This window comes from Malurus melanocephalus, unplaced genomic scaffold (assembly GCF_030028575.1).
Source record: "Malurus melanocephalus ecotype Western Australia unplaced genomic scaffold, MMel_1.1 scaffold_143, whole genome shotgun sequence".
Lineage (NCBI taxonomy): Eukaryota > Metazoa > Chordata > Aves > Passeriformes > Maluridae > Malurus > Malurus melanocephalus.
This window is the reverse complement of record NW_026623375.1, coordinates 1,021,834-1,045,200: the sequence shown is the minus strand read 5'-3', so window position 1 is coordinate 1,045,200 and position 23,367 is coordinate 1,021,834. Positions and strand designations below refer to the sequence as shown.

The window sequence follows — 23,367 nt, the reverse complement described above, 5'->3', positions numbered from 1 at the left end:
GCTGGGTGCCACATGCAGCCAATGTGGCCTCCTCAGTGGCACTACCAGCAGACAAAGATAGGAAAAAAAGCTGTTATTTGTAGGAAATCTAGAGGAAATACAGGATCTTGGGGTGTTTTTTTCCCATGGTGAGGAGGATGCAGCACAGATGGGAGCCCCTCACCCGATGGGCTACACATGGCATCTCCAGGAGCTGTCCCTAAGGATGGAAAAGCCATCACAACTCCTTTCTTTCCTTTGTTTTCCAGTCGCAGCCATGCCGRCAACCAACCAGGGCTGGCCCGAGTCCTTCGGGTTCCGGATAAGCGGCTCGGGGCCGTGCTACATCCTGTGGGTGCAGGAGGGCAGCAGCGCGGCGCTGGCGGGGCTGCGCCCGGGGGACGAAGTGCTGGAGATCGAGGGACAGCCCGTGTCCTCCCTGGGCTGCGAGGCGCTGCTGGGGCTGGCYCGGCGCTGCGACAACGTCCCCCCGAGCATCGGCGTGGTGTCCCGGCTGCAGCATGCCAGCATCCCCCCCGGACCCCGGGGGTGCTTCGGCTTCGAGCTGGCGAGCGAGAGCCCCCCACGCGTGGCCAGCGTGAGCCCCGAGTCGCCCGCGGCGGCCTGCGGGCTGGAGCCGGGCGATTACGTGCTGGAAGTGGACGGGACGCCGGTGGTGCAGCCGGAGGCGGCGGCCGCGCTGGTGGGGTCGTGCCGCGGGCGGTCCCTGMGCCTGGCGCTGCTGCGGCCACAGCGCGGGGACACCGCGAGGGACACCGGCCCCGACTCCGYGCGCCGCGACAGGAAGCAGAAAGCGCAGGAGTTCAGCAGAAAGGTGAGGCCGGGGTGTGGGGTGAGGGACCGGGGAGCTGTGGGATGGAGATTCCCACCTTCAGTCTTGGCAGCGCTCCTGGCTTGGTCACGGGGCTGGGTGCAGATTTGGGGCATGAACACCCGAGAGAAGGTCTGGTAATTACCTGGGAGAACAGATGGATGCTGCAAAGGGCTTGGAGACCCTCTGGGGATGACCCCAAGTACTTATCCCCTTGCACTACAAGAGCATGGAGACACCCATAGGGCCGATCCTGCTCTTTGGGTGCCTGGATGTCCCTTCAAAGTCTGAGCCTGTCACCCTAYGGACATTTTAGTTCTTATTTTGTTGCAAAAAACAAAACATCGATGTGATTACATCTTCATTGTACTCCTGAAAGCTTCCTAGTGGGTATTTTAYCAAACACTTCGCCTTGTGCTAATTATAAATTTGCTCACAGTTGTTTTTTTCAATCTTTCTAATTTCCATTTCAAAGTAGCTTTCTAAAATGCTGTTATGAAAATAATCAGGCTGGTAGGGTTTTTTTTGATCCCAAGTTAATAAAGGAACTAGACATCCATAAAGAGATTTGTGGGTATCAGGCGAATCCCCTCAGTCAGCTTCTCCATTAAAGATTCACAAATACACACTGAGGTTTGCATTCATGGGCGTGGGAAACAGATACCTGCTGATTACAGCAGATTAATGAGGAGTGGCTGTTGTTCCATGCTGCCTCCATCTCGTGAAGCCGCAYTGAGCCGAGTAAAAGATTCCTGGATTGATCACAGGAAGCAAGTCTATTGTGGTGTTGTGAGCACCTCCATCAGCACCTCTGTCCCCTCCCTTCCCAGCCCTACAAACACACCCGRGACAGCCCCGAGCAGCCTGGGCAGAAGCAGGAACGCAGAGCACACGTGCTGCTGGCTYCTGGMTGCTGRAGCACAGCTCAGCTGGCAGATGCCWCTCCAGAGGGAGTTCACAGCACAGATGTTTGAMGCGGCTTCTGTTTTTATATATGATGTAGAAAATCCCAAAGCCAGTGGGGTGTTTTMCCCCCTCGTTTACCTGGCACCCCGGCTCTGGGGGTGCTGCTGATGCTGCAAGCACCCAGGTGCTCCTCCCCGCCCGCCTCGGGGCCGGAAGGTCCGAGGGTGCTGGTGGTTTGTATTTCACACCTGCGCTGCCCACAGGTCACTTTTTCCCAGCCTCGTGTGTTTGGTAGAGCCCCAGGTTGCCTGGCAGACAGTGGTGTCCGTGTCAGTGGCGTTGGGGCAGGGCTGGAGCTGGGCTGTGCCAGTGTCCCGGCATCCTGGGGGCATCACCACAGTCTCAGTCCCAGCTCAGTGCCTTCTCTTATCCCCTGTGTGCTCAGGGACACGCTGGGGACTGCATGACAGGTAGCAGCACCCCCGTGGTGTTGAGTCCCCATCCCTGGAGGTGTCCARGKAATGACYGGRTGKGGCACTCAGTGCTCTGTCTGGTCTGGTTGAGAAGGTGGGGATCGGTCACAGGTTGAACTCGATGATCTGGGAGATCTCTTCCAACCRAAATCATTCCRTGATTCTGCMRTTCCCACCCGCCAAGCTCTGCCGTCTCAACTCGGGCAAACATTTCACAGCAGCCCCGTGGGATCCGTGCTCCCAGGAACACCACAGTCTGTCAGTGCTGTGCTGGACCTGGGGACCGTGCTCACGAGCCAGCCCAGGGGACACCACTGCTGTGGCTGCCCCAGATTTGGTAACCTTGAAGTGCTGCTGCTGCTGGGAGCCCCACAGCACCTGCACAGAGCCGGCAGCACCAGGGGSCTGTGCCAGGGTCCTGGCGCTGGTGTTGGCCTCCCCATGGAGATGCCAAGTGGGGCAAAGACCTGGGAGAAATGTCTTTTCCCATTCCTCAGGAGGTGATGCCTGCTGGCTCCCTGGCAGTGCCACCAGAGGGGTGCACACAGGGCCCTGCACACATCCCCAGTGCCCCAGGGAAGGGTGAGGGGCTGCTCTCCCCTTCCTGCAGTTAAACCTGGCAGTTAAACCTGCTGCCAGCACAAAAATATCACCTTTCRGGAAAACCCAACATGCACAGGTACAGCAAGGCAGTCACAGGGAATTCCTGCATCCCACACCAGCATTGCAGGTGAGGGACCAGCTCCTACTGCCCAAGGGGCAATCACCAGTCTGGGAGGAGGTGAATAAGGAGGGCCCCATGCAGGGTAATTGTCTTGATAATAATTAGCTCATTACTCTGCCGGGAGAGGATGGGACAGCGGTTGGCAGTTGTCAGTATTGTTTCCGGGGCTGGCACTCACCTTCATGTTCTGTCTCCCCATTCCCAGTAGCTTCCCAGTGCTCAGGGCAGGAGAGAGCTGCCTGGAGGAATCAGGGAGTGATGCACGAAGCATGGAGCTTGAATAGCTCTAAAAGCCAATTGCAGTGTCCTCTGCCAGGCTGACTCCAGACTGATCCCACCCCAGCAGTGCCAGAGCTGCTCCTGCAGGGCCACTTGTGACCCAGTAGAGCTTGGGGATTTGGGGTCACGCCACTGCTCTGGTGGAATATTTGGAACAGCAATTGTGCAGCCATGTGTGAGACCAGAGATGAGCTCCTGTCTGAAATGTCCCTCTCCTCCCTGTGTGGCTTCCTCCGCCTTGGCTGAGCAGGGAATCTGACACATTTTCCATGTGCCCCCTGCCCCCATTCCCTGCTCTCCTGCTCAGAGCCCCTGCACTCTCCTGTCCCCCACTGCAGGTGGATGCCATCCTCGGGGACCAGCCGGAGCTGAAGGAGAAGGTGTTCTCAGTGCTGAAGCAGTACGCGGCCGAGAGGAGGGTGGAGTGCCTGGCCTACGCCCTGTGCATGGCGCTCAGCCACGAGTCCCACCAGCACCTGATCGACAGCATCAGGTAYGAGGGGCCAGCCCCACGCTGCCCTGGTGCCATCAAACATGGCCYCTGTGCCTGCTGGTGAYRGRGGAGCAGGGCTGGGCACTGCAGGCTGGGAGGATCCTGCAGGGAAGGTGCCAGCTCGCTCTCCGAGGGACAGCTCAGCAGAGCTTGGTGGCACTGTAACCCAGCGCCCCTGTGCCCTCCTGCCCAGGGTGGGTGGGGGACCTGCAGCAGGGGATATGGCTCCCATTTTTGGCTGTGATTTGGCAGGGAGATGGGATTAGCTGCAGAGCCACTGGAGAGTCTCCAAAAGCCTGGCCAGAAAATAATCTGAGTTCTGCAGGGCGAGAGCTGGCGGCAGGCGAGAGCTTGGCCAGGGCTGCTGGTAGCTCTGGCAGGGGGGCTGGGGGTSTCTGCTGGGGCCATGAGCTGCACGGGGTGCTGGGGACAGGTCACACACGCTGGGGTGCTCTGGCAGTGCTGCSCTGGGGCTCAGAGTCCCCAGCACCTCTGGAGCCCCGTGCCATGTGGGATCTGTTGCTCTCGGGCAGCGTGGCCAAAGCTGGGGCCGGAGCTGGTGCTGGCACAGGGACACGTGGTGGGATTACGGCCAGGCTGAGACGATGGCCATTAGGGAATCAGGTCTCCATCTGGCCTCGCTCCGGGCCCGGCTTTCCAATTCCTGCTTTAATCAGAGGAATTGCAAGATATTACAGTTTCCATAACAACGTCCCCGTGCKGGGTCTGTGCCGCGACCTGGCGATGTGCAGGGTGGGGGGACTGGGTCGGGGCCCCTGCCCTTGCAGTGTCCCCTCGCTSTGCTGTGACTGCAGGTGGGTCCCCCAGAGCCCCCCACACTTGGGGACGATGGGACTGACCCCTGCAGGGATTGTCCAGGTGCCAGTGCTGTGCCCCCTCCTGGAGGGACCCGACCTGCCGACAGCTGGGGCTGGGGGCAGGGATGGATGGCACCGAGCCAGGCCTGAGCCATCACCCCAAACTAAATCAAAAAACAAACCCCCACCACTCACAATTCACGAAAATTCTTTTCCMCAGCAAGATCCATGAAAATACCTCAAATGCTGCAGATATCCCCTTTGTCATCATCCCTGGGGAATTATGCAGGATTACTTCCCCCCACAGAGGGGATTTGAATAAGTGTCCAAATCTTCTTCCGGACCCAAGCCCCTCTGTGGGGGGCACAGCACGTGCCCCCCAGGGTGTCCCCATCCCAACAATCCATGTGTCAGTGAGGGGAGCATGGTTGGACCTGGTTCTGCTGTTCAGAGCTCTCCCCATGCCCAGCCTGTGATGCCAGGATCAGCACCACACTGTGGTCGCCCCAAAAACCAGGGTCCAACCCCCTGATTGCCCCCTGCCCCCGGGTGAAAGGTTAACGCCAGGGCTGCGGCGAGGGGCGCCGTGGATCTGGCAGCTAATCTGGGTTTAATGGAAATGAAATATTTAGCCCAGGGGAAAGATTTACCATCTAATCTTAATGAAATGAAGTCAAGAAAATAAATAAAAAAGGTGCCTCAGAGAGCAGGTTTCCCGGCTGCGGGTGCTGGGGGCAGTGCTGGGTGTGCTGCTGTGCCTGATCCCAGCTGCTCATCCTGGGGTCTCCCATTCCACAGTTTCGCTGCCGAGCAAGGGCTGTCCCTGTTTTCACTCTCACTGAAGGTTGTGAGCAGCTCCTGGGGGCTCTGGATTTAGGGTGCTGTGAATTTCTTGGGTGATTCCAGCCGGGGTCTGTACCCTGAGGTAGCACCCYGGGCTGGGGAAGGGCCTTAGGGGGTTCATGCAGGGGGTGTCCCGGTTCTGGTCCTGGCTCTGTGGGTGAGGTGCACTGTGGGGGTGCTGGTGTGTCTGTGGTGCTGTCCTGGGGCACAGGGCAGCCACCGTGGGCAGTGATGTGGGTRCAGTTTGGGCAGAAGAGCCCATCAGACCTTACCCAGCAAGTATCCTGGGGCTTGTCCTGTGGGATCACCCCAGGGAGGATTTGTGACGTGGGGAGTACCCATCAGGTAGCCTGGGCATTCCTGTGCCCATTTCTCCCGGGGGGAGAACATCTCCCACCTGAAATGTGGGGGACAGCCTGCACCGCCCTGTGATCTCATCCATGCCCCTCGTCCTGCAGAGCCCTGGGAGGGCTGGCATGAGCCACTTCCTGCAGCGATGGCAGTGCCATCGGCCAGGTTCTGCCATGGATGCTGGGGTGATGCCAGCAAGCGTCCCCGCCGTTGTTCCAGCCCCGGGCGGGTGGCTGAGCCCTGGCACGGGCGCACGGTGTGGCTGGCTGGGTGTGCCCGTGTGTCCCCTGTCACGCAGGGCCGGGCGCTGCTRCGTCCCCGTCTCCCACTGACCCTCGCGCTGGCCTGATTGGATCTTTTCTCTGCACCAGCTGTATTTATTTTTGTGCTGTTGCCTCTGCCGGCTGTCCTTTGCTGTCCCCTCCCCTGCTGTCCCCTCCCTGGGCTCCCCCCGGGCTTTGCCGTGCTCCCTGCAAAGTGCTGCGCCTCAGCGTAACCCAAGACCCCCCGACTCAGCACACGGATCCACCCGGGGCTGCAGAYACGAGAACTCCTCTGTCCTCGAGCTGGGCTTTTCCAGTATTGGATTTTTTTTTCCTTCTTTCTTTTTATCTCAAATGGATTTCATCCCATTTGCCCAGAATTAAGCTCCTGCAGATTTTAATTTGCTGACATTTTTTTCATCTGCTTGGTTGTGGATAGCAGGGATAATGCACGTGCTGTGCAGGGTCCTCCCCGCTCCCATCCCCTGCCCATATGGCTGATGTGTGTAGGCAAAGTGCACAGTTGTAGTTCTGCCCAAGGATGCTGAAATCCGTCTGCCAGGGGGGAAGATGAGCTGTCTCGGGTGAGTAAAGAACGCACCTTTTCCTGGGAGTGAGGGAAATGGGTTTAAATCAGGTTAATTCTGGAATGTAGCAGCCCCTGGCACTGCAAAAAACAAGGTGTGCTAGAAGTTAATTAACTCTTAGCATCCGTATTGCCTCGGAGCTGCTCCGCTCACGGACTCCGCCAGGAGGGGGAGGCTCTAATTTGGGTTATTCYGTCAYCTGCGACACCAGAGCCCGGGTCTGKCCCCGGGGCACCGCGGGGTTTGTCTCCTGTGCTCCCCGTGCCGGGGCTGGGGAGGGGATGGGTTATTTTGGGCCGGTCGGGGTCCCAGGGGGTCACATCCCTCGGAGCTGCTCTGATTTCTGAGCTGCTTTCAAACCAGGGCAGAGCTGCGGTTCCGGCGGTGCCGGCTCTGCGCCCAGTGCTCTGCAGTGCTGCCGCCACCACCGCCAGCCCGTCCCTGGGCTCTGGGGACAGGGGTGACCCTCGGAGCCGAGCGGGACAGGGGGGATCCTCCCTCGGGGCGGTGGCACTCGCTCATCCCCACATCCCGGGCACTGTCTCCCTTCACAGAGCGCGTTTTCCCGGTGGTGCCGTGCCAGGGATGCTCCAGCTCCTGGCAGCACCGTTTAGGTTAAAAACATCTGTTTGCGGTAGAATTGGTGGGAAACACCCGTTTCTCCCCTTCGTGCTGGTGAATAAAACCTGGCTTTGATGGTTCCACACTGTCCTGTTAACCTGGCTCGGAACAGAGGGATGCGTGTGACATCCAGCCCTTCACCTCCGCTGCATCCTTAGGGGATAACTCTGGCTCTGTTCAGCTTGTGAGATGTTGTCCTGGGTCTCCTGCGAGCCGTGCTGTGCTTCAGTGCTGCAGGGAGGACACTTTGAGGCAGTTTGTTCTTTACCGCTCTGGTTTCGCTGCTTTTGCTCCCGGGGAGAAGCCAAGGGGTGCCGCGCTGGGCTGGGCTGAGCCCGCTGCCATCGCAGCCGCTTTGATCCCTGCCTGACACAGCTGAAATCGCCGCCCATCAGGAGCTCTCTTATTGTGGGAGAAATTCCACMGGGTCCGTGTTAATAACGCTCCCAACACAATCTATTTGTCTCAGCTTGTTTTTCACGGCAATAAAACTGCTTGGCATGTTCCCGTATTAAACTGCTCCAGCCATCTGTGACCGGCCCTGGATCAGAAATTTCATTTTAGCCGTCAGGATTTATATATTATGGATTGTGCTGCTTCTCAAACCCCTCCTCATACCCACTTGTCCAAGGCTGGGGGGAGCTTTCCAGCCCTCCTGGATGTGGATGGGACATGAGAGACCCCTGAGTCCCTGATGCTGACATGGACACTGTCCTCCTGTCCATGGTCCTGGCATTTCTCCTGAAAAACCACCTGGATCACAGGACGGTAATGAAAGAAAAGCAGCTCTTGTTTGCTTCCATTAAAAAAAAAAAAAATCCCTAATCTGATGGCCCAGCATATGCTCAACTGCCCAAAAAAAAAGGGAATTAGGGCAGCAGGAAACAAAACGTGTCACCAGTGAGACAATTGGGAGCGGGTTCCTTTTTTATTGGCGGAGTTCAAATAGGTCATGACCAAAATGCCTCGGTGCGAAATCTCCTGATAGGAGATTAAATTCCTTTTGGCAAATCAAACTCTGGCTGGGATGCAGATGGGATCAGCCTGGCTCGCCTGCACCCTGCTGGAGTCACAACTTTTATTTTGGGAAGTGGTTACTTAGGCTGAGTTTTCCAGTGTTTTAAAGAAAAGAGAGAAAGCAGAGTGGAGCTGCAGGAAAAGCCTTTCTGGGGGTTTCTTTCAAGGTCTCCGTGTCCTCCGAGGTGTGGGCATGCCCGTCCCTGTCATGGCAAGGACAAAGCCACCAGCTCTTGGTGCACAGCGTGGTCTGGGCCCAGGGACAGTGGGTYTGGGRCAGCTGGGGGCACCCTGGGGTGCTGACGGGTACGGGGTGTGGATCTGCTCCGGGGGATTCTTTGATCAATCGTTACTGGAGCCGCAGCAGGGCTGTGTCAGGAGAGGGTGACCCTCTCCACAAGCTGTCTGGGGTTTTGGGCTGGCCCCAGGGATGAGTGGGATGGCCAGGGAAGGGCTGCGAGGGGCTCCTGGCCCCGGTGCTCGGCCACTGCATCCCAGCCTGCCCRCACTSCCGGGCGGAACAGCACCTTCATTCCCGGTGATTGATGACMGTGGTCCCATCTGCAAAACATCTGCAGCCAGATGAGTGACTGCAGAGCCTCCCATCCCGGGGAGAGCGAGGATGGAAATCACAGCTCCGTGCTGCTGCCGGGCTGGAGCGAGTCCCACTCGAGGGTCTGGAGGCTCCGAATCCCCCGGAGCTGTGGGAGCTGCCGGGGCTGTGATCCCCCTCCGACACACACGGGTAGATGAGGTTTGAGAATTTGGGGCTCATAAGCAGAATTCCCGTTCCAAGGATAAAGCCTGGAACAGTTGTCTCTCCCAGATTTTAGCATTTATCCAGACCAGCGGGGCTTTTCGGGACCGGTAGCTGTTTCCACAGCACAGTTCAGACATAATCCAAGTGTAGCTCAGTGTTTTAATCCACACTGGGACGTGTTTTTCTGCACAACTGACAGACTCAAGGTCAGATCTTTGCTAGTTGTTTTGGGACTAAACCATACGTTTTTCATTTCTCCTTCCTTTGCTACTACCTGGAGATTGCGTGTGATGTTGGCAGCTCTGGGAAGCTTCACATCCTCTTCATCAAACGCCAGCGATGAGCTTAAAGATGGCGTTATTTAAATTAAAGAAGGRTTTTCTCTTTTATTCCTACTGAAAAATGCTGCTGTGGTACCCTGGGGGTAGAGGATGCTCCGTGAGGGGGTTTGGGCCCGTGGCTCTGGTCCTGYTCCTGCTCCTGGTCCAGCCTGGCAGCTCCACCTCCGCGCCCAAAATCCGCACYCCTGCTGCCGTTTGCCTTTAAGGTTCCTCACCCCGTACTGCAGCACGTAATTTAAACACAAGCACTTTAGAAGTCAACTAATTAGCACCAGGGAGGCATCCCCCCGGAGTTCGGCGCCGAGCCGTGCCCTCCTTTCTGTTACGAGATCGTTCCAGCTGGAAATTACAGCGCCTGCAGTTTTCAGGGGAAGAGGGAGGGTCGGCGGCTGCGAGCCGGGGCAGAGCTGGGCAGGGAGGGCAGAAGTGGCGCTGGAGCCCGGCGGAGGCGAGCGGAGGCTCTCGGCMGATGCTGAAGCTGCAGTTAGGGCTGTCAGAGTGGCGGGAGGCTKTGCCGAGGGGCTGAGCCCCGGTGGTGGCGGCGCTCCGGCCCGTCTGGCCGCGCTCCCCGGGCACGGCGGGGCTGCCACCCGCGGGGCGGCACCGGCTGGCGCGATCGGCTCGTTGGAGCGGCCGTGTCGTGGGCGTGAGCCGAGCCTGAGGCTCAGCTGCATGAGGATCTGAAGCATCTCGCTTTTGTTGCCGCCGCACCCTGACAAATGGGCAAGGACCGGAGTTTCTCTCGGCATTTTCGGTACGTGTCCCTGCCCCGCTGCCCCGCGGGTGGGGGTGCTGGGAGAGCTTCGTGCCCCGCGGGTGTCCCTGGGATGGCTCTGCTGCCTCTGGGGGCTGTGGGGACCCTGCTCTGTCCCCGGGACAGCCCTGCCGCTGCCCTCGGTACCGGCTGCTGGGGGAGTCGAGCGGAACTCCGGTGGGGAGTTGGGGAGAAGAGCCCGTCTGRGTCTGCTTTGTCTCCAGGACTGTCGGCCGGGCAAGGGGAGGATGAGGATGTGGGGCTGGGGGTGCTGCTTGGGACTGGGGGTGTGATGGACAGAGGCCTGGTGACCCCTCGCTCCCCTGGCTGAGCAAACTTGTGGCAGCTTCACCTGCTCTGGCCAGGCTGGAGCCACCCCTGCTGCCCTCCCAAGGGGACACATCCTGCCCCGCTGAGCCCGAGCGTCTGGAATCCCTGGGTGGGATTGTCTGGGGGAGCTCAGTGCCCCTCGCAGGACAGGTGTGTGCGGGACAGGGAGCTTTCCATGGAAATGGGGCAGGCAGCCCCAGCCAGGGTGGGCTGCAGGAATGGGACTGGTCTGCCCAGAGGTGGGACTGGTCAGTGACCCAGCTGGGAGCTGTGAAATGGGAGTGTGACACAAGCTGAGATGTGCCAAACTCGCCAAAGGGAGCCCTGAGCAGCAGCCGAGGGCAGGGGATGGCACGGTGGCACTGTGCCACCATCCCGGTCTGGCTGCTTTGGGGTGGGATGAAGGTAAAGCAGCCTGGAGCATCTGGGACCTTAGCTGGCCTGGAAAATGCCCTGAATTCACAGCCATGTGTTTGAGCAGCCTGAGCTCTCCTGGATGAGTGCAGAAGCTGCTGCAGAGGAGGGCTGGTGCCCCGGGGCTCAGCAGCACTGGGCATGGGAGCGGGCACAGGGCTCTGGGGTGGGGGTGCCTTTCCCATCCCTCTCCAGCAGAAAACAGAGCTAGGGCTGACCTGGAGCACCTGAGGAGGGGGAAGCTGAAGGCACGAGGTCAGCACTGTACAGCTCTGCCCCTGCTTCCAGGCTGACCTCCACAAATGGGGTGGGCACATCCATGCTCCGTGAAACCCGGTGGGATTTGCTGGGAGAGGAAAACCCCAGCTGGGTGCTGCTTGGGTGCCACACCAACGGGCACAGCCAGGTTTGTCCTGTGGGATGGCAGGRCCCTGCAGAATAGCCACGGGAGCTGTTTTGCTTGCGTTAGGGGGATTTTTGGTAGCAGTCAGTCAGGTGTCTCCTTGCTGAGGCCCTGCTGTGCTCCCAGCACCAAGGCAGTGCCTGGAGCAGCGCTGGTGCCGTGTCCCATGCTGGGTCTGGAGCTGTGCTCCTCAGCCCAGGGGTGAAGCAGYGGCTGGTGCAAAGTGGGACAGCCCTGCTGGAATGAGCAGGGCCCATTTAATTTGGYCAATTAAATGAGATTGTGCTCATTTTGCCTGTGAGGAACCCGGATTTTTTCTGCTGGGGGCCCAGCTCGGGGCAGAGCCGTGGGGTACCCCCACATCCTCCCCTGCCCCAGGGCTGTGTMTGCCCTGTCCCACAGGGTGAACTATTTATTAGCACAATTTTACTGTTTTGTAGTTGCTGTTTAATCACAAATGGCCCATGAATTGCACCAATGTGTCACTTATTTTAAATTGTCACCAAATGCCCTGCGTGAGCATCACGGGGCTTGTGCTCTGACTTGTCCTCCTGCATCAGCACCTGTTTTAAGTTCTGCCTTTGGCTGAGGGAAACAGAGATGTCCCTGTTCTGGCAGATTCGGGATTTGAAGCCTCTCCTTCCTTGTCCTGTGTCTTGAGCCAGGTGTTTGTGTTCCCCTGGTGAAGCTGCCCGGGGGAGCCCTGTGGGATCCCCCGCCAGCCCCAGCGTGTCCCGCTGCTGCAGCCCCTCGGAGCTTCCTCCTCCGGCACCAGTTTGTCCCAGTTCCCGCTCCGATGGGGCTCCAGGTCCCCAGGCAGCCGGGGGTGTGCTCACACCCCGGYGGGGCTGTGACAGCAGCGGGACCGTGTTGTCACAGCCCGCGAGGTGCGGGGCGCTAACGAAGCTGCGCTGACTGATGAACCTCACGAGATGGTTGTGTCTAACGAGGCTGCAGCTGGAGGAGTTGCTATAGAAACACTCGGAGAGAGCGGCTCCTCCACAAGTCCCTAAATGTGCCAGCGGAGGGTAGGGGAAGGTGATCGGGGTCTGGCTGTTGTGACAGCAGAAGGAAGAGATAAAGTGCCTGCTGGGGTTATGGGCTCACCCCGGCCAGGTSGGAGCGGTGCCTCCTCCCTCTGTCCCTCCTGGGATCCTGCTGTGCACTTCCCGTGCATCCCTGAGGGTCCCGGAGGTCYTTGCAGGGGCACAAAGGCCACTTGGCTGCTCCTGCCAGGCAGAGGGGAGGTGACCGCAGCAGAGCAGGTTCCCGAAGGTGTCCCCTCGCCTGTGGCACCACCGTGACGGTCCCTGCAGCGCCATCATCTCCCGAGGGGCACGGGGCTCCTGCCTGGCTGTGGGGGGAGCTGCAATGTGGGAATATKCAAGGCTGGAGCCCAGGGCAGGAGATGGGGAGGAACATTTTGGGGGTCCCAGAATATGCTGGGGTAGAAGTGGCTCGAGAGAAGGGGTCGGACATCATTGCTCCAATGGAGCTCTGCATGAGATGGGGGAAGAGATGCAACCAGTGTTCCCAGTGTCCCCAGCACCCCTGGTGTCCCCAGCACCCCTGGTGTCCCCAGCCCTGGCATTCACAGCTCTGGGCGGCCTGAGGCCAAGCGCACACGATGGGTTCTGATCTTTCCTTTCCAGCAATGCCCAGACCCGGGGCTCGGTGCCACAGCTGCCCCTCACCCTCCTCCCTTGCCTCCTTTCCGCAGGATTTTCATCCCCAAGAAGCACCGGCAGCGCTTTGACGAGGTGGTGTCGCAGAGCCTCATCAGCAAACTGTGCCGCTCCAAGAGCGAGCACAGCAACCGCCTGCGCCGCAGCCGCAGCGAGGACCATCAGGAGCGGCTCCTGGTGTCCACCCGGGCCAGCTCCGTGCCCCGCAGCCACGAGGAGCTCAGCAAGAGCCTGCGCAAAACCACCTCGCTCGTCACCAGCAATGTGGCCTCGGGGGCTGCCCGCAGGTACCACCTCTCCTGGGGGCGCGGGGTGGCGGCAGCAGGGTGGAGGAATGCGGGAGGTGTGCCAGGGAAAGGAAGGGGCGTTGGGTGTGAAACTGCTGGGGTCGGGATGGACAAAGACCTCTCCCTCTGGAAGGCTGGACGGGTTTGTGCCCCTTGTCCCAACTCCGGGACGCCTTTTGTGTCCTCTCAGCGCTGCAGGACTGGCTGGGATGAGCCGTGTGAGGAGCTGAGGTGGCACTGCCAGGCTGAGAGGGGGTGTCTGCTCCTTGCTGGGTGGGATGCAGGCTGTGCCAGCAGGATCTGGGCTCCCTGGGCACAGAGTGGGCTGAAGGGAAGTTGGACCCAGCTGGGGGTTGGTCCTTTTTCCCGGGTAACAAGTGACAGGATGAGAGGAAATGGCCTCAAGTTGCACCAAGGGGAGGTTTAATTTGGATGTTAGGGAAAACTCCTTCATGGAARGGGTTGTCAAGCATTGTCCCAAGCTGCCCAGGGCCGTGGTGGAGCCACCATCCCTGGAAGYGTTGAGAAAAYGCATGGATGTGGCACATAAGGACATGGCTCAGTGGTGAACAGAGGRGTGGGGCTGGGTTGACAGTCRGATTTYAYWAYCTTAAAGGTCTTTTCTGACCTCACCGATTCCCTGGTTCCCTGAGCCTGTGTGTGGTGCTGCCCTGCCCCAGCARGTGTCTGGGTGCCAGGCCGTGGGAGGCAGGATGGACAATCCCCRGAGCACAGGGATTAACCCACTTCCCGTGCCCAGATGGCCAGACCGCTCTGCCGCACTGGCTGCGGATCCTGCTCCCACCCAGACAACGAGAGCATGAGCTGGGGAATCCAGAATGCTCAGCTCACACYTTCCAGCCCACCTTCCTGCCGGGATAATCTTCTGTGTGCCTTGTCCAAAATCCACTCCCAGCACTCTCTCCCTCCCTACCAGCACAAGATCTGGTTGGATATGATGTCAGTAATGCTGCCTTCCCCCAGCTCCTTGTGGGAACAACTCCAGGCTCCAATCAGCCTCCCAGCAGGGAGATTTCCTAATGCTCCTTCCAAAATTTCCTGGAGGAATTTAATTCTTCTGTCATCAGTCTCCAAGACCTTTGCTCCCTAAACCACGTTGTCCCTCTACTTCTGTGTGATAAAGAATTACAGACTGGTTTGGGGTGGAAGAGCCCTTAAAGATCATCCAATTCCAACTCCCTATCATGAGGGGTTGAAAATAGATGGTCTTTAGCTTATATATATCTATTTACATATATCCTGTAAATATATACATATTTATCCCATATTYCTCTTTAAAACCACATCTGAAAGACACTTTGGTTTCAAAGGGGACCTTGCAGGGACRCTGGGAGCACTGGGGACTTGAGCATTCAGGAGAGCCTGGGCTGACAGGGTTGTGGAGRGGTTGGGGAAGGAAACAAGGACCAAATCTTGCCTTTTTCACCCACAGAACCGTGCGAGTTTACAAAGGCAACAGGAGCTTTGGCTTCACACTCCGTGGCCATGCCCCRGTGTGGATCGAGTCTGTCCTGCCAGGTAAGAACATGAGATTCAGTGGGTCACTTATTGACCTCTGCTCTGAACTTAAAATGTTAAGTGCTGTTTGCTAGAAAAGAGCAAAAAGGACTTTCCCGAGGCTCGGTGATGGAGTTTTCCCAGTGGAATAATGAACATCCTTGGTACAATTTAGACTGGCTTTATCCACTCCTTGTTTTGAGGAGTGGGCAATGTGTGTTCAGTGCTGTCCTGAAATGACACCAGCATTGCCAGAGCTGGCTGGGCGCTGGACCCAGCTGGGTGAGCAGTCCCAGCCCACCCAGATAACCCAGGGGCAGTGGGTGCCCTGCCTGGGGGTGTCCCTGGGGAGTGGGAGCCCCATTCCAGCCCGAGGTGCTGCAGCTGAGGCCCCTTTGTCCGTGTGCCTTTAGGGAGCCCGGCGGAGAAGGCTGCTCTCAAGGCTGGAGACAGGATCCTGTTCCTCAACGGCCTGGACATGAGGTAGGAGCTGTGCTGGGCACAGCTGTGGTCACTCTTGGGCCAGGAAAAGGGGAGCTGCTGGCCCTGGTCCCAGTGTGCTGCCGGGCATGAGGTGTCTGCCCCATAAGGACAGCTCCTTTAGTGCTCCTATACAAAATCTGACCCTTAGAGGAGCATTTTGCTCCATCCCTGCTCCTCTCTGAGCTGTGTGCAGCTATGGATGCACAATGCAGGGCAGTCTGTACAACCTGGGTTCTGACTGCAGCCCACTCCCAGACCCCGGGTTCAGCCTCTCTGAGTTAATCTGTACCTGTCAAACATCTGAGGTTCTGCTTTCAAAAGCCCCATCCAGCCCATAAATCAGTCCCACAATGGGATCACATGCTTAAAGCCACGTGGGAATCCCATTTCCCCCCAGAAATTGATTTTTCTATGCGTTGTTTGTGCACCAAAGCAGTGGAAGCAGAGGGATGTATGCCCCTCACCAGTGCAGGGCAGCAGCCTCGGGTTGGTCTTTGTGCATAAAAACCAAGAGCAAAGGGTTAGAGGAGGCTACAGGACAAGAGAGAGTGATGAATATTTAAAGGTTAAACTGATGCTGCTTCTGCCAGGGCTCAGGTTCTCACGTTTCAGCTGATCCAGCGAACTGTTGGCTGATGCAGCACTGCCAGAAAATAGAGACCAGCTTGAGGATTGTCCTCTGAGCCGTGTTTTAGGCAGGCATTGTCCCAGCCTGGCCCATACCCTTCTCCAAGGGCATCCCAAGATTCTTTTTCACCTACAAAATTACTCTTTACATTCACCTTGCGTTTTCTTTTCGTGCAGAATTAGGACAGGCGAGGACAGACCTGCAGCACTGTGTCATTTAAAGGAAAAGTGTTTTTCTGGGTCTGGATGTAGCTTAACTCTGGCTTCCTGTGCCGTGAGGCTCCTCAGGGTGCCCACAGCACTCCATGGCTATTCCTTGGTGCAGACAGAGCCCAGAGCCCGCTCATGGGGCAGGATCCAGGCTCTCCTTCGGGATGCTCCTCCCTGTGCAGCACCGGGAAAACCAGGAAAAGATGGAGAGAATCCAGGGAATCACAGTGGGCCCAACCTGTTCTGGCTCTCTGTAGCACTAGGAGATTTTCCAGGATAAATGAGGGCAGTGCCAGCCCCATGTCCTCACTGCTCTCCTGGAGCTGGAGCAGCTCTGACTGGGCTCTCCTGTGCCCGCAGGAACTGCTCCCATGACAAGGTGGTGTCGATGCTGCAGGGCAGYGGGGCCATGCCCACCTTGGTGGTGGAAGAGGGCATCGTCAACATCTCCAATGGTAAGAATGCAGGGAGAAGGGTGTGGAGAGCAGGAACCCCACACCAGCTCCCGAATTCCCAGTGTAGGAGGGAACGGCTGAGCACCTCCATAGGCTGAGCAGGTTTAAGGTGCTGCCTGGGGGATGCTCCTGTCCCCGGGGCACACGGCTCCTTGCTTTGTGGGATCAGGCTGGATCTCAGGCTTGGCTGCTCTCCAGGAGGGCTCATCCTGCTGTGTGATTGTCCTCGGTGTCCCTCGCCCGTGTCCTTTCTGTGCAGCGTGTGATGTGTCCTTGTCTGCAGTAATCCAACCCCGTGCATCCGTGGTGGCTGCGCAAATCCCGCGGCTCTGCTGGGCTGGGCTGGTGAGATTGTTACCYTGCTGAGGGAATCAATAATTGATGGTGCTGCTGGGCATCACAYGAGTCAGGGAGCTGAGGGTGCCTGGGGCAGGGGGGTGCCAGCACCCCTCAGCTGAGGGCAGGACCCTCGTGGGCACAGCCTGGTCCCTGCTGCGCTGCTGAAGCTCTCTGTGTTATTGGGGTGCTGCTCCATAATGCACAGACCAGGGAATTAGGGACTGGCTCTCCCCCTGGAGCCACAGTGGGCTCCCCTCAGTCCCACCTCACAGCCCTGGGACGTCAGCTCCTTTGCAGGCACACTAAAAGCACCCCCAGCAGCTCCACAGAGCCACAGAACCCTGGCACGGTTTGGATTACAAGAGACCTCACAGATGATCTCATTTCACCCCTGTGCCCCGGGCAGGGACACCTTCCCCTAGACCAGGCTGTTCCAAACCCCACCCAACCTGACCTMSTTYGAAGCGCACAGCCACTGGCRCTCCAGCTGCTCCACTGCCCTCAAAAGAAACCAAGGAAAGACGGAATATTTGTTTTGCAGACTCTGACTCTGCTGARTCCCCGAGCAGCTCCTCGGCCCTCACCTCCCTGCAGTGGGTTGCAGAGATTCTCCCCTCTAGCATCAAGATCCAAGGAAGGACGTTCACGCAGCAGCTGGAGCACCTGCTGACCCCGCCCGAGCGTTTCACCGTCTGCAAGGCGCTGGAGGGCTTCTTCCAACATCGGTAACTCCAGCTCTGCTCTTCTGCTGGGGCCCGGCCTGGAGCAGCCCCATCAGGCAGAGGCAGAGCTGGGCTGGGAGGCTGTCACAGGGCTCTGCTGTCACGGGGCTCTGCTGTCCCTGTGCCCTCCAGTTTCCCCATCCAGGCGTCGTGCCCGTGGACAGGGCACATCCTTTAGTTTCTGAGGTTAATTTGGTCACCCCTTATCCCTCAGTCCCCCCARGGCAGGCTCTCTTGTTGCCTGGCTGTCCCTGACAGCCTGGTGGATCCTGTTCCACCTCTTCCAGTAAATCTCTTCATGTTCCATCCTTGTCTCCTCACTCTTCCCGGAGTCTTGGCTGGTGCATTCCTGGGGAATGGCTGTGGCTGGCAGAGCCCCCATCCTGCCTTGGAGCACATGCCCTCTGTCCKGCTGCAGGGATCCAAACGGATCCCCTTGCACACTCCAGATTTCATTTGTGACCTCTTTTCCTGCCTTCCCTTGGTCTTCCAGCAGTGTTTTACCAGAGGCTCATGGTCACAGGATCATGGAATGATTTGCATTAGAAGGGACTTTAAAGAGCATCTTGCTCTGCCCMCTGCCATGGGCATCRAYATTTTCCACTGTCCCAGGCTGCTCCAAACCCTGTCCAGCCTGGCCTTGGACACTTCCAGGGATCCAGGGGCAGCCACAGCTTCTCTGGGYACCTTGTACCAGGGGAGAGTTTCATCCTGTTGTAGGCTGTTCKACCCTCATGGGATGCTCTGCTGTTCCCAACAGCCCTTTTCCCACCTCTGCACACCAAAATGAGATGGAGCCTTTGACCCCAGGAGCTCCCAGCCCAGCAGCMCTCCCTGCTGCATTCCTCCCTCAGCCTGTTTACCTGCAGCTGGCCGAAACTCAGGTTTTTCCAGAGCTTCTCTCTGCTCTCTGGTGCTCCCTCACCCCTCTTACTCACAGAATCATGGAATCCTTTAGGTTGGAAAAGCCCTCTGAGACCATCGAGCCCAACYGTTCCCCCAGCACTGCTGAGGCCACCACTGACCATGTCCCCAAGTGCCACATCCACAGGGCTTCCAGTCCCTGCAGTGAAGAAATGAGTCCATGCCAAAGCCAAGGCTGGGCATCAGCAGAGCCCCGGGCAGTGGCGTGGCGTGGCCGTGCCGTGAAGATGCTCTCGCTGCCCAGCCCTCTCTCCCTGTTTTACAGGAATATTGACACTCTCATTGTGGATGTGTACCCGGTGCTGGACACACCAGCCAAGCAAGTCCTCTGGCAGTTTATCTACCAGCTGCTGACCTACGAGGAGCAGGAGCACTGCCAGCAAAAGATTGACAGGTTTCTGGGGTACAAGGCTTTGGCAGGTGAGAGGAAAGTCCCCRTGCTCCAGGATGGACACATCGTGTCCTGATGGGTGCTGGGAGCTGTGTAGTTTTGGAATGAAACTCTTCATTGAGAGATGGCACCTGGGAGGCTTTTCTGCCAACAAAAGCTTTGGGAAGCTGCTCAAATCGTTAGAGGTGAGGAAGTCCAAGAAGGGAACATATGATTTAAGGGCAGTGTTCAGATTGGAGAGGAAAAACAAGAGGTGACACGGTGTCCCTTGGGATGCCACAACAACATCTGTGGTTGGACGAGGTGAGGACTGTGCTGCTGCTCTCCCAAAAGGACACAGAAGGCAGTTGGTGATGCCCCTTCTCCCTGGTCCTCCTGTCCCCTCACCATCACCATCACCCTGTTCTGTGGCAGCACAAAGCCAGCAGTGCGCTGGTGAGGACAAATTTGGAGTGCAATGTTCTATTCCATACATTTGGGCTCTTAATTGCGTCCAAATTTTCCTATTCTGAGCGATTTACATTGATTTTAGATTCAGAAAAGGTAAAAGAGGTGTTGCTTGAAGAGAGGTTTTTGGAGGAACACAGTGCTTTCAGCAGGGAACAGGAACAGCTCCGAGTCCTGATGTGAATCCTTTCTCTTGTGCATGAATCCTGTGCTCCAGGCACGCTGGATCTGCTCACTGGATTTGCACTCARTCCCCTCTGCTTGGTGTGTGCAGAATCATGGCTCAGTCATGGACTGTAGATTCCCAARAATTTATGCCCTGTAATTAGTGCATAAATGAAGAAGTTTGCAGCTGTATTCCAGGAATACAGAGCCAGGGGAGGAGGGAAGAACGGGAGCTCATCTCCCTGTCCCAGGCTGTTGTTCCCAGTTCCAGGCTGGTGCCTGGCTCCTCTCAGTGTCTCAGGTGAATGGGGCCATCTCTGAGCATGAGAAGTTCTGGTTGTTTCTGTCCATTCTCTGTGTCTGTGCCTGGGCAGCACCATGGCCAGAGATCCCTGAATCTGGGCTGGTCCTTCCCCTGGGCTTCCCAACTCTGGAGATCTCCCATGTGCTGGTCTGTCGGGGACCTTGGGGGTGGATGCTCCGGTGCCTCCGTGCTGCTGTAATCCTGAGCCTCTCTGAGTTTCCACACCGAGCTGCACATGGACCATGCGTGTCCAATGTGRTCCTTCCAGCAGCATTCCAGCGCTGGCGCCACTTCCTTCTCCTYCCTTGAGGGCAGGAAGGGTTTACTGGGACAGCCCAGCTCAGGGCTGGAGTTTCACGAGCYCCATGAGCTGGTGGATGGCAATCCTGCTGGAAGAAGTGGCTGGATGTCCCATCTCTGGGTATCCATCTCTGCCCTGTGCTGGCAGGAGCATCTGGAACCTGCTCAGCTCCCTGGGGATGGAGCGATCAGCTACCTGGGAATGGCAGCTGCCATGAGTCCCATGGGCCTGGGGGGGCCCTGAGGATTCCTGGGGTACCTGTGCTGGGATGAGGAGGGATGGGGAGCTGTGGGGTCCAGCTGTGCCTCACAGAGGTGTTTCCTGCTGCAGCCGAGGCAGAAGCTGAGGATCGGTACCGCAGCTCCGTCCGAGGGGCCTCCCTGTGCCGGGGCAGCCTCCGGACCCCCCGACCCGAGGAGGGGGCAGCAGGTGGGTGATTGGGGTCTGGGGGGAGGGGGCTGAGACCTGGGGTTGTGCCTGCAGTGTTCTGCTCTGCCCCAAGCCAAATTCCTGACCTRTTCCTAAGTATGAATGATGGGAAAAGATGGAGGCAAAAGTGGAGGTCAGAGTAGAGCCAGCACTGAGGCATCGGCTGGAAATCCATGTTTTCAAAAACAGGATCACAGAATCATAGAATCATTTAGCGTGGAAAAGCTCTCCAAGTTTGCTGAGTCCACCCTGTGCCCAATACCCGCTTGTCACCAGCCCAGAGCACTCAGTGCCACATCCATGTGTTCCTTGGACTTCCAGGGTTGGAGATTCCACAATTAAAGGACCAATTCAGTGAGAGGCTGGGTGGTGTTTCCAGTCCCTTCCATTACTCAGATGTGAACTGCTCCTGCTGGTCTGGGCCCTCCCTGCTGGGGGACARTTTGTGGCTTCCCTCTGAACATTCTTGGACTCCATCAAATTCACAGGGAAAACTGCATCTGTGAAATCTGTGTGAGGAAGGAGATAATGGTTCAGGGCCCCACTTTGGGGTTCCTGATGAGCCCCACACATGGCATGAGCCCTCCCTCCCTTCAGGGGACACAGCATCCTGCACATTCCCGTGGCTCCTGGCTGATGGTGAAGGACACTTGACCAGTGCTCTTGAGCACGACCTCCCCACCATGACCTCCCCATGACCTCCCTGCAGGACCTCGGGGCCATGTGGTGTTCCTCAGCCATCAGGGGGGTCTGAGACATTGCCCGGGGGAAGATCCTCTAACCTGGCTCCGAGGAGCTTTTCTGGCGGGGATTAGAGCGCAGAGAGCAGCCGACAGCTGTGTGTGCTGGAGGGGAGCCGTGTCTGGGCAGATGTTTGCCAGCTGTGGGGAGCAGCCCTGTCCTCAGCTGCCCCGGGGGAAGAGCGGAGCAGCCTGGAATTGTTGTGCTGAACTTAAACCCACGTTACACTGCTCCCTCGAGACCCCCAGGGCCGGGAGCTGGGTCCCAGCAAGAGACGGGGGATGTTGATGGGTCAGGGCTGTCGGGAGCTGGGGCACAGGCACAGGAGTGACTGCTTTGTCCCTTYCTCCCGCAGGCAGCGACACCGTGGAGGTCCCCGTGCGCCTGATCCCTGGAGAGAGACAGGCTGGCGACGGCACGTCCCTCCCGGAGACTCCCAACCCCAAAATGGTGTGACGGGGCGGGGGACACCTCTGGAGGGGCTTTACCTGCCTGTGCGGGTGTGGTGTCCACAGGAAGGGCTGGCAGTTTGATTCCTGAAAAGGGAATGGGGAACGATTTGACACCTGCTGGTGGCTGAGTGTCCCTGCCCYGGAGCCCCTCTCTGAGGTCACCTCCATGGGCAATTAGTCACCTTAAATGAGGCTGATGTCTGCTGGTGTCCTCCTGCAGCCTCAATAGTGAGAGGCTCTGGGGCGGCTCAGACAGAGCAGAGCAGCCTGGGCTGGGGTGAAGCCCCCTTTAAAGAGTGAGACAAGCACTGGTGGGTCAGAGAATCCCAGGATGATTTGGGGTGGAAGGGATTTCAAAGCTCATCCAGTGCCACCCCTGCCATGAGCAGGGACACCTTCCACTGTCCCAGAGTGCTTCAAGCCCCATCCAACCTTGGGGACACTTCCAGGGATCCAGGGGCAGCCAGAGCTTCCCTGGGCAGCCTGGTCCGTGGGGACTGTCCTGTCCCCAGCACATGGCAGGTGTCACAAGCCCTGCCTCGATCGGGGCATGGCAGCAGCTCCCCGTTCTTTCCCAGATGTCGGCTGTGTATGCGGAGCTGGAGAACCGCCTGATCGGCAACTTCGCGGGCAAGATGGGCAACACTGCCCTGCACAGGACATCGCCCCCGGCCACGGAGCTGCCACACGCTGCAGGTACCGCCTGCGGGCACCTCAGGGACAGAGGGCCCCAGAGCATCATCTGCAGGAGGGCAGTGGTGTGTGTGGGACAGGGAATCCCGTGGGGTCACAGCGTGTGTGGGACAGGGAATCCAGTGGGGTCACAGCGTGTGTGGGACAGGGAATCCCGTGGGGTCACAGCGTGTGTGGGACAGGGAATCCCGTGGGGTCACAGCGTGTGTGGGACAGGGGACGCTGTGGGGTCACGGTGTGTGTAGGACAGGGAATCCAGTGGGGTCACAGCTGTGCCGCTGTGCGGTACAGCCCTTCCCCGGAGAGCTCTCCTCTCCCTGTCCTCTCCACTCCTCTCCTCGGGCTCGTTGTCCCCCGAGGCTGGGGACAGCAGGACACTCATGCAGGACCCCTCGGCTRTGTCCCGCAGGTGTCCGCAAGCCGGGGCCGGGGCTGGCGTGGCCGAGCGAGCCGCTGGCGTCGCAGCAGTGCTACTACCGCCTGCACAGCAGCGTGGCCTCGCCGTGCAGCACCGAGTCCAACCCCTACGTGAGCCTGGACAGCAGCCCGGCGCCGTCGCCCAAACACCGCCAGTACTCGCCCCTGTCGCGGCGGAAGAAGCTCTTCACCTTCTCCAGGCCCCCGCGGAGCCGCGACACCGACCGCTTCCTGGACGCGCTGAGCGAGCAGCTGGGACACCGGGTCACCATCGTGGATGATTTCCTCACCCCGGAGAATGACTACGAGGAGGTGAGCGTGGCCTGGGGCGCTCAGAGCACCCCTTTGATGGCCCGGGACTGGCTATGGGGACACGTCCTGGGGCTCTGAGGGTGGCAGGTGGAGGATGAGGTGCCACCTTCACCCTGTCCCCCCGCCCCCAGATGAGTTTCCAGGATGACCAGGGCAGCTATGTCACCAACGATGTCAGCAGCAGCGAGTACATCAGCAGCAGCGACGAGGGCAGCTCCCTGACCTACTCCACGCTCTCGGACCACATCCCCCCTCCTCCGCTCAGCCCCCCGCCCCC

The 23,367-nt window shown here is 58.5% G+C and overlaps 1 protein-coding gene across 1 annotated transcript in view; it reads left to right on the top strand.

Moving 5' to 3' along the window:
- Positions 1 to 23,367, top strand: part of GRID2IP (Grid2 interacting protein) — a 37,668-nt gene that overhangs the window by 3,754 nt on the left and 10,547 nt on the right. The window contains exons 2-14 of the mRNA XM_057371256.1: positions 249 to 814; positions 3,532 to 3,686; positions 12,909 to 13,160; positions 14,614 to 14,699; positions 15,092 to 15,161; positions 16,359 to 16,453; positions 17,334 to 17,517; positions 18,704 to 18,858; positions 20,377 to 20,475; positions 21,572 to 21,666; positions 22,247 to 22,364; positions 22,771 to 23,090; positions 23,222 to 23,361. Coding sequence (XP_057227239.1) covers positions 257 to 814; positions 3,532 to 3,686; positions 12,909 to 13,160; positions 14,614 to 14,699; positions 15,092 to 15,161; positions 16,359 to 16,453; positions 17,334 to 17,517; positions 18,704 to 18,858; positions 20,377 to 20,475; positions 21,572 to 21,666; positions 22,247 to 22,364; positions 22,771 to 23,090; positions 23,222 to 23,361 — 2,327 coding nt within the window. The 5' untranslated portion in view covers positions 249 to 256. The remainder of the gene's footprint in view (positions 1 to 248; positions 815 to 3,531; positions 3,687 to 12,908; positions 13,161 to 14,613; positions 14,700 to 15,091; positions 15,162 to 16,358; positions 16,454 to 17,333; positions 17,518 to 18,703; positions 18,859 to 20,376; positions 20,476 to 21,571; positions 21,667 to 22,246; positions 22,365 to 22,770; positions 23,091 to 23,221; positions 23,362 to 23,367) is intronic.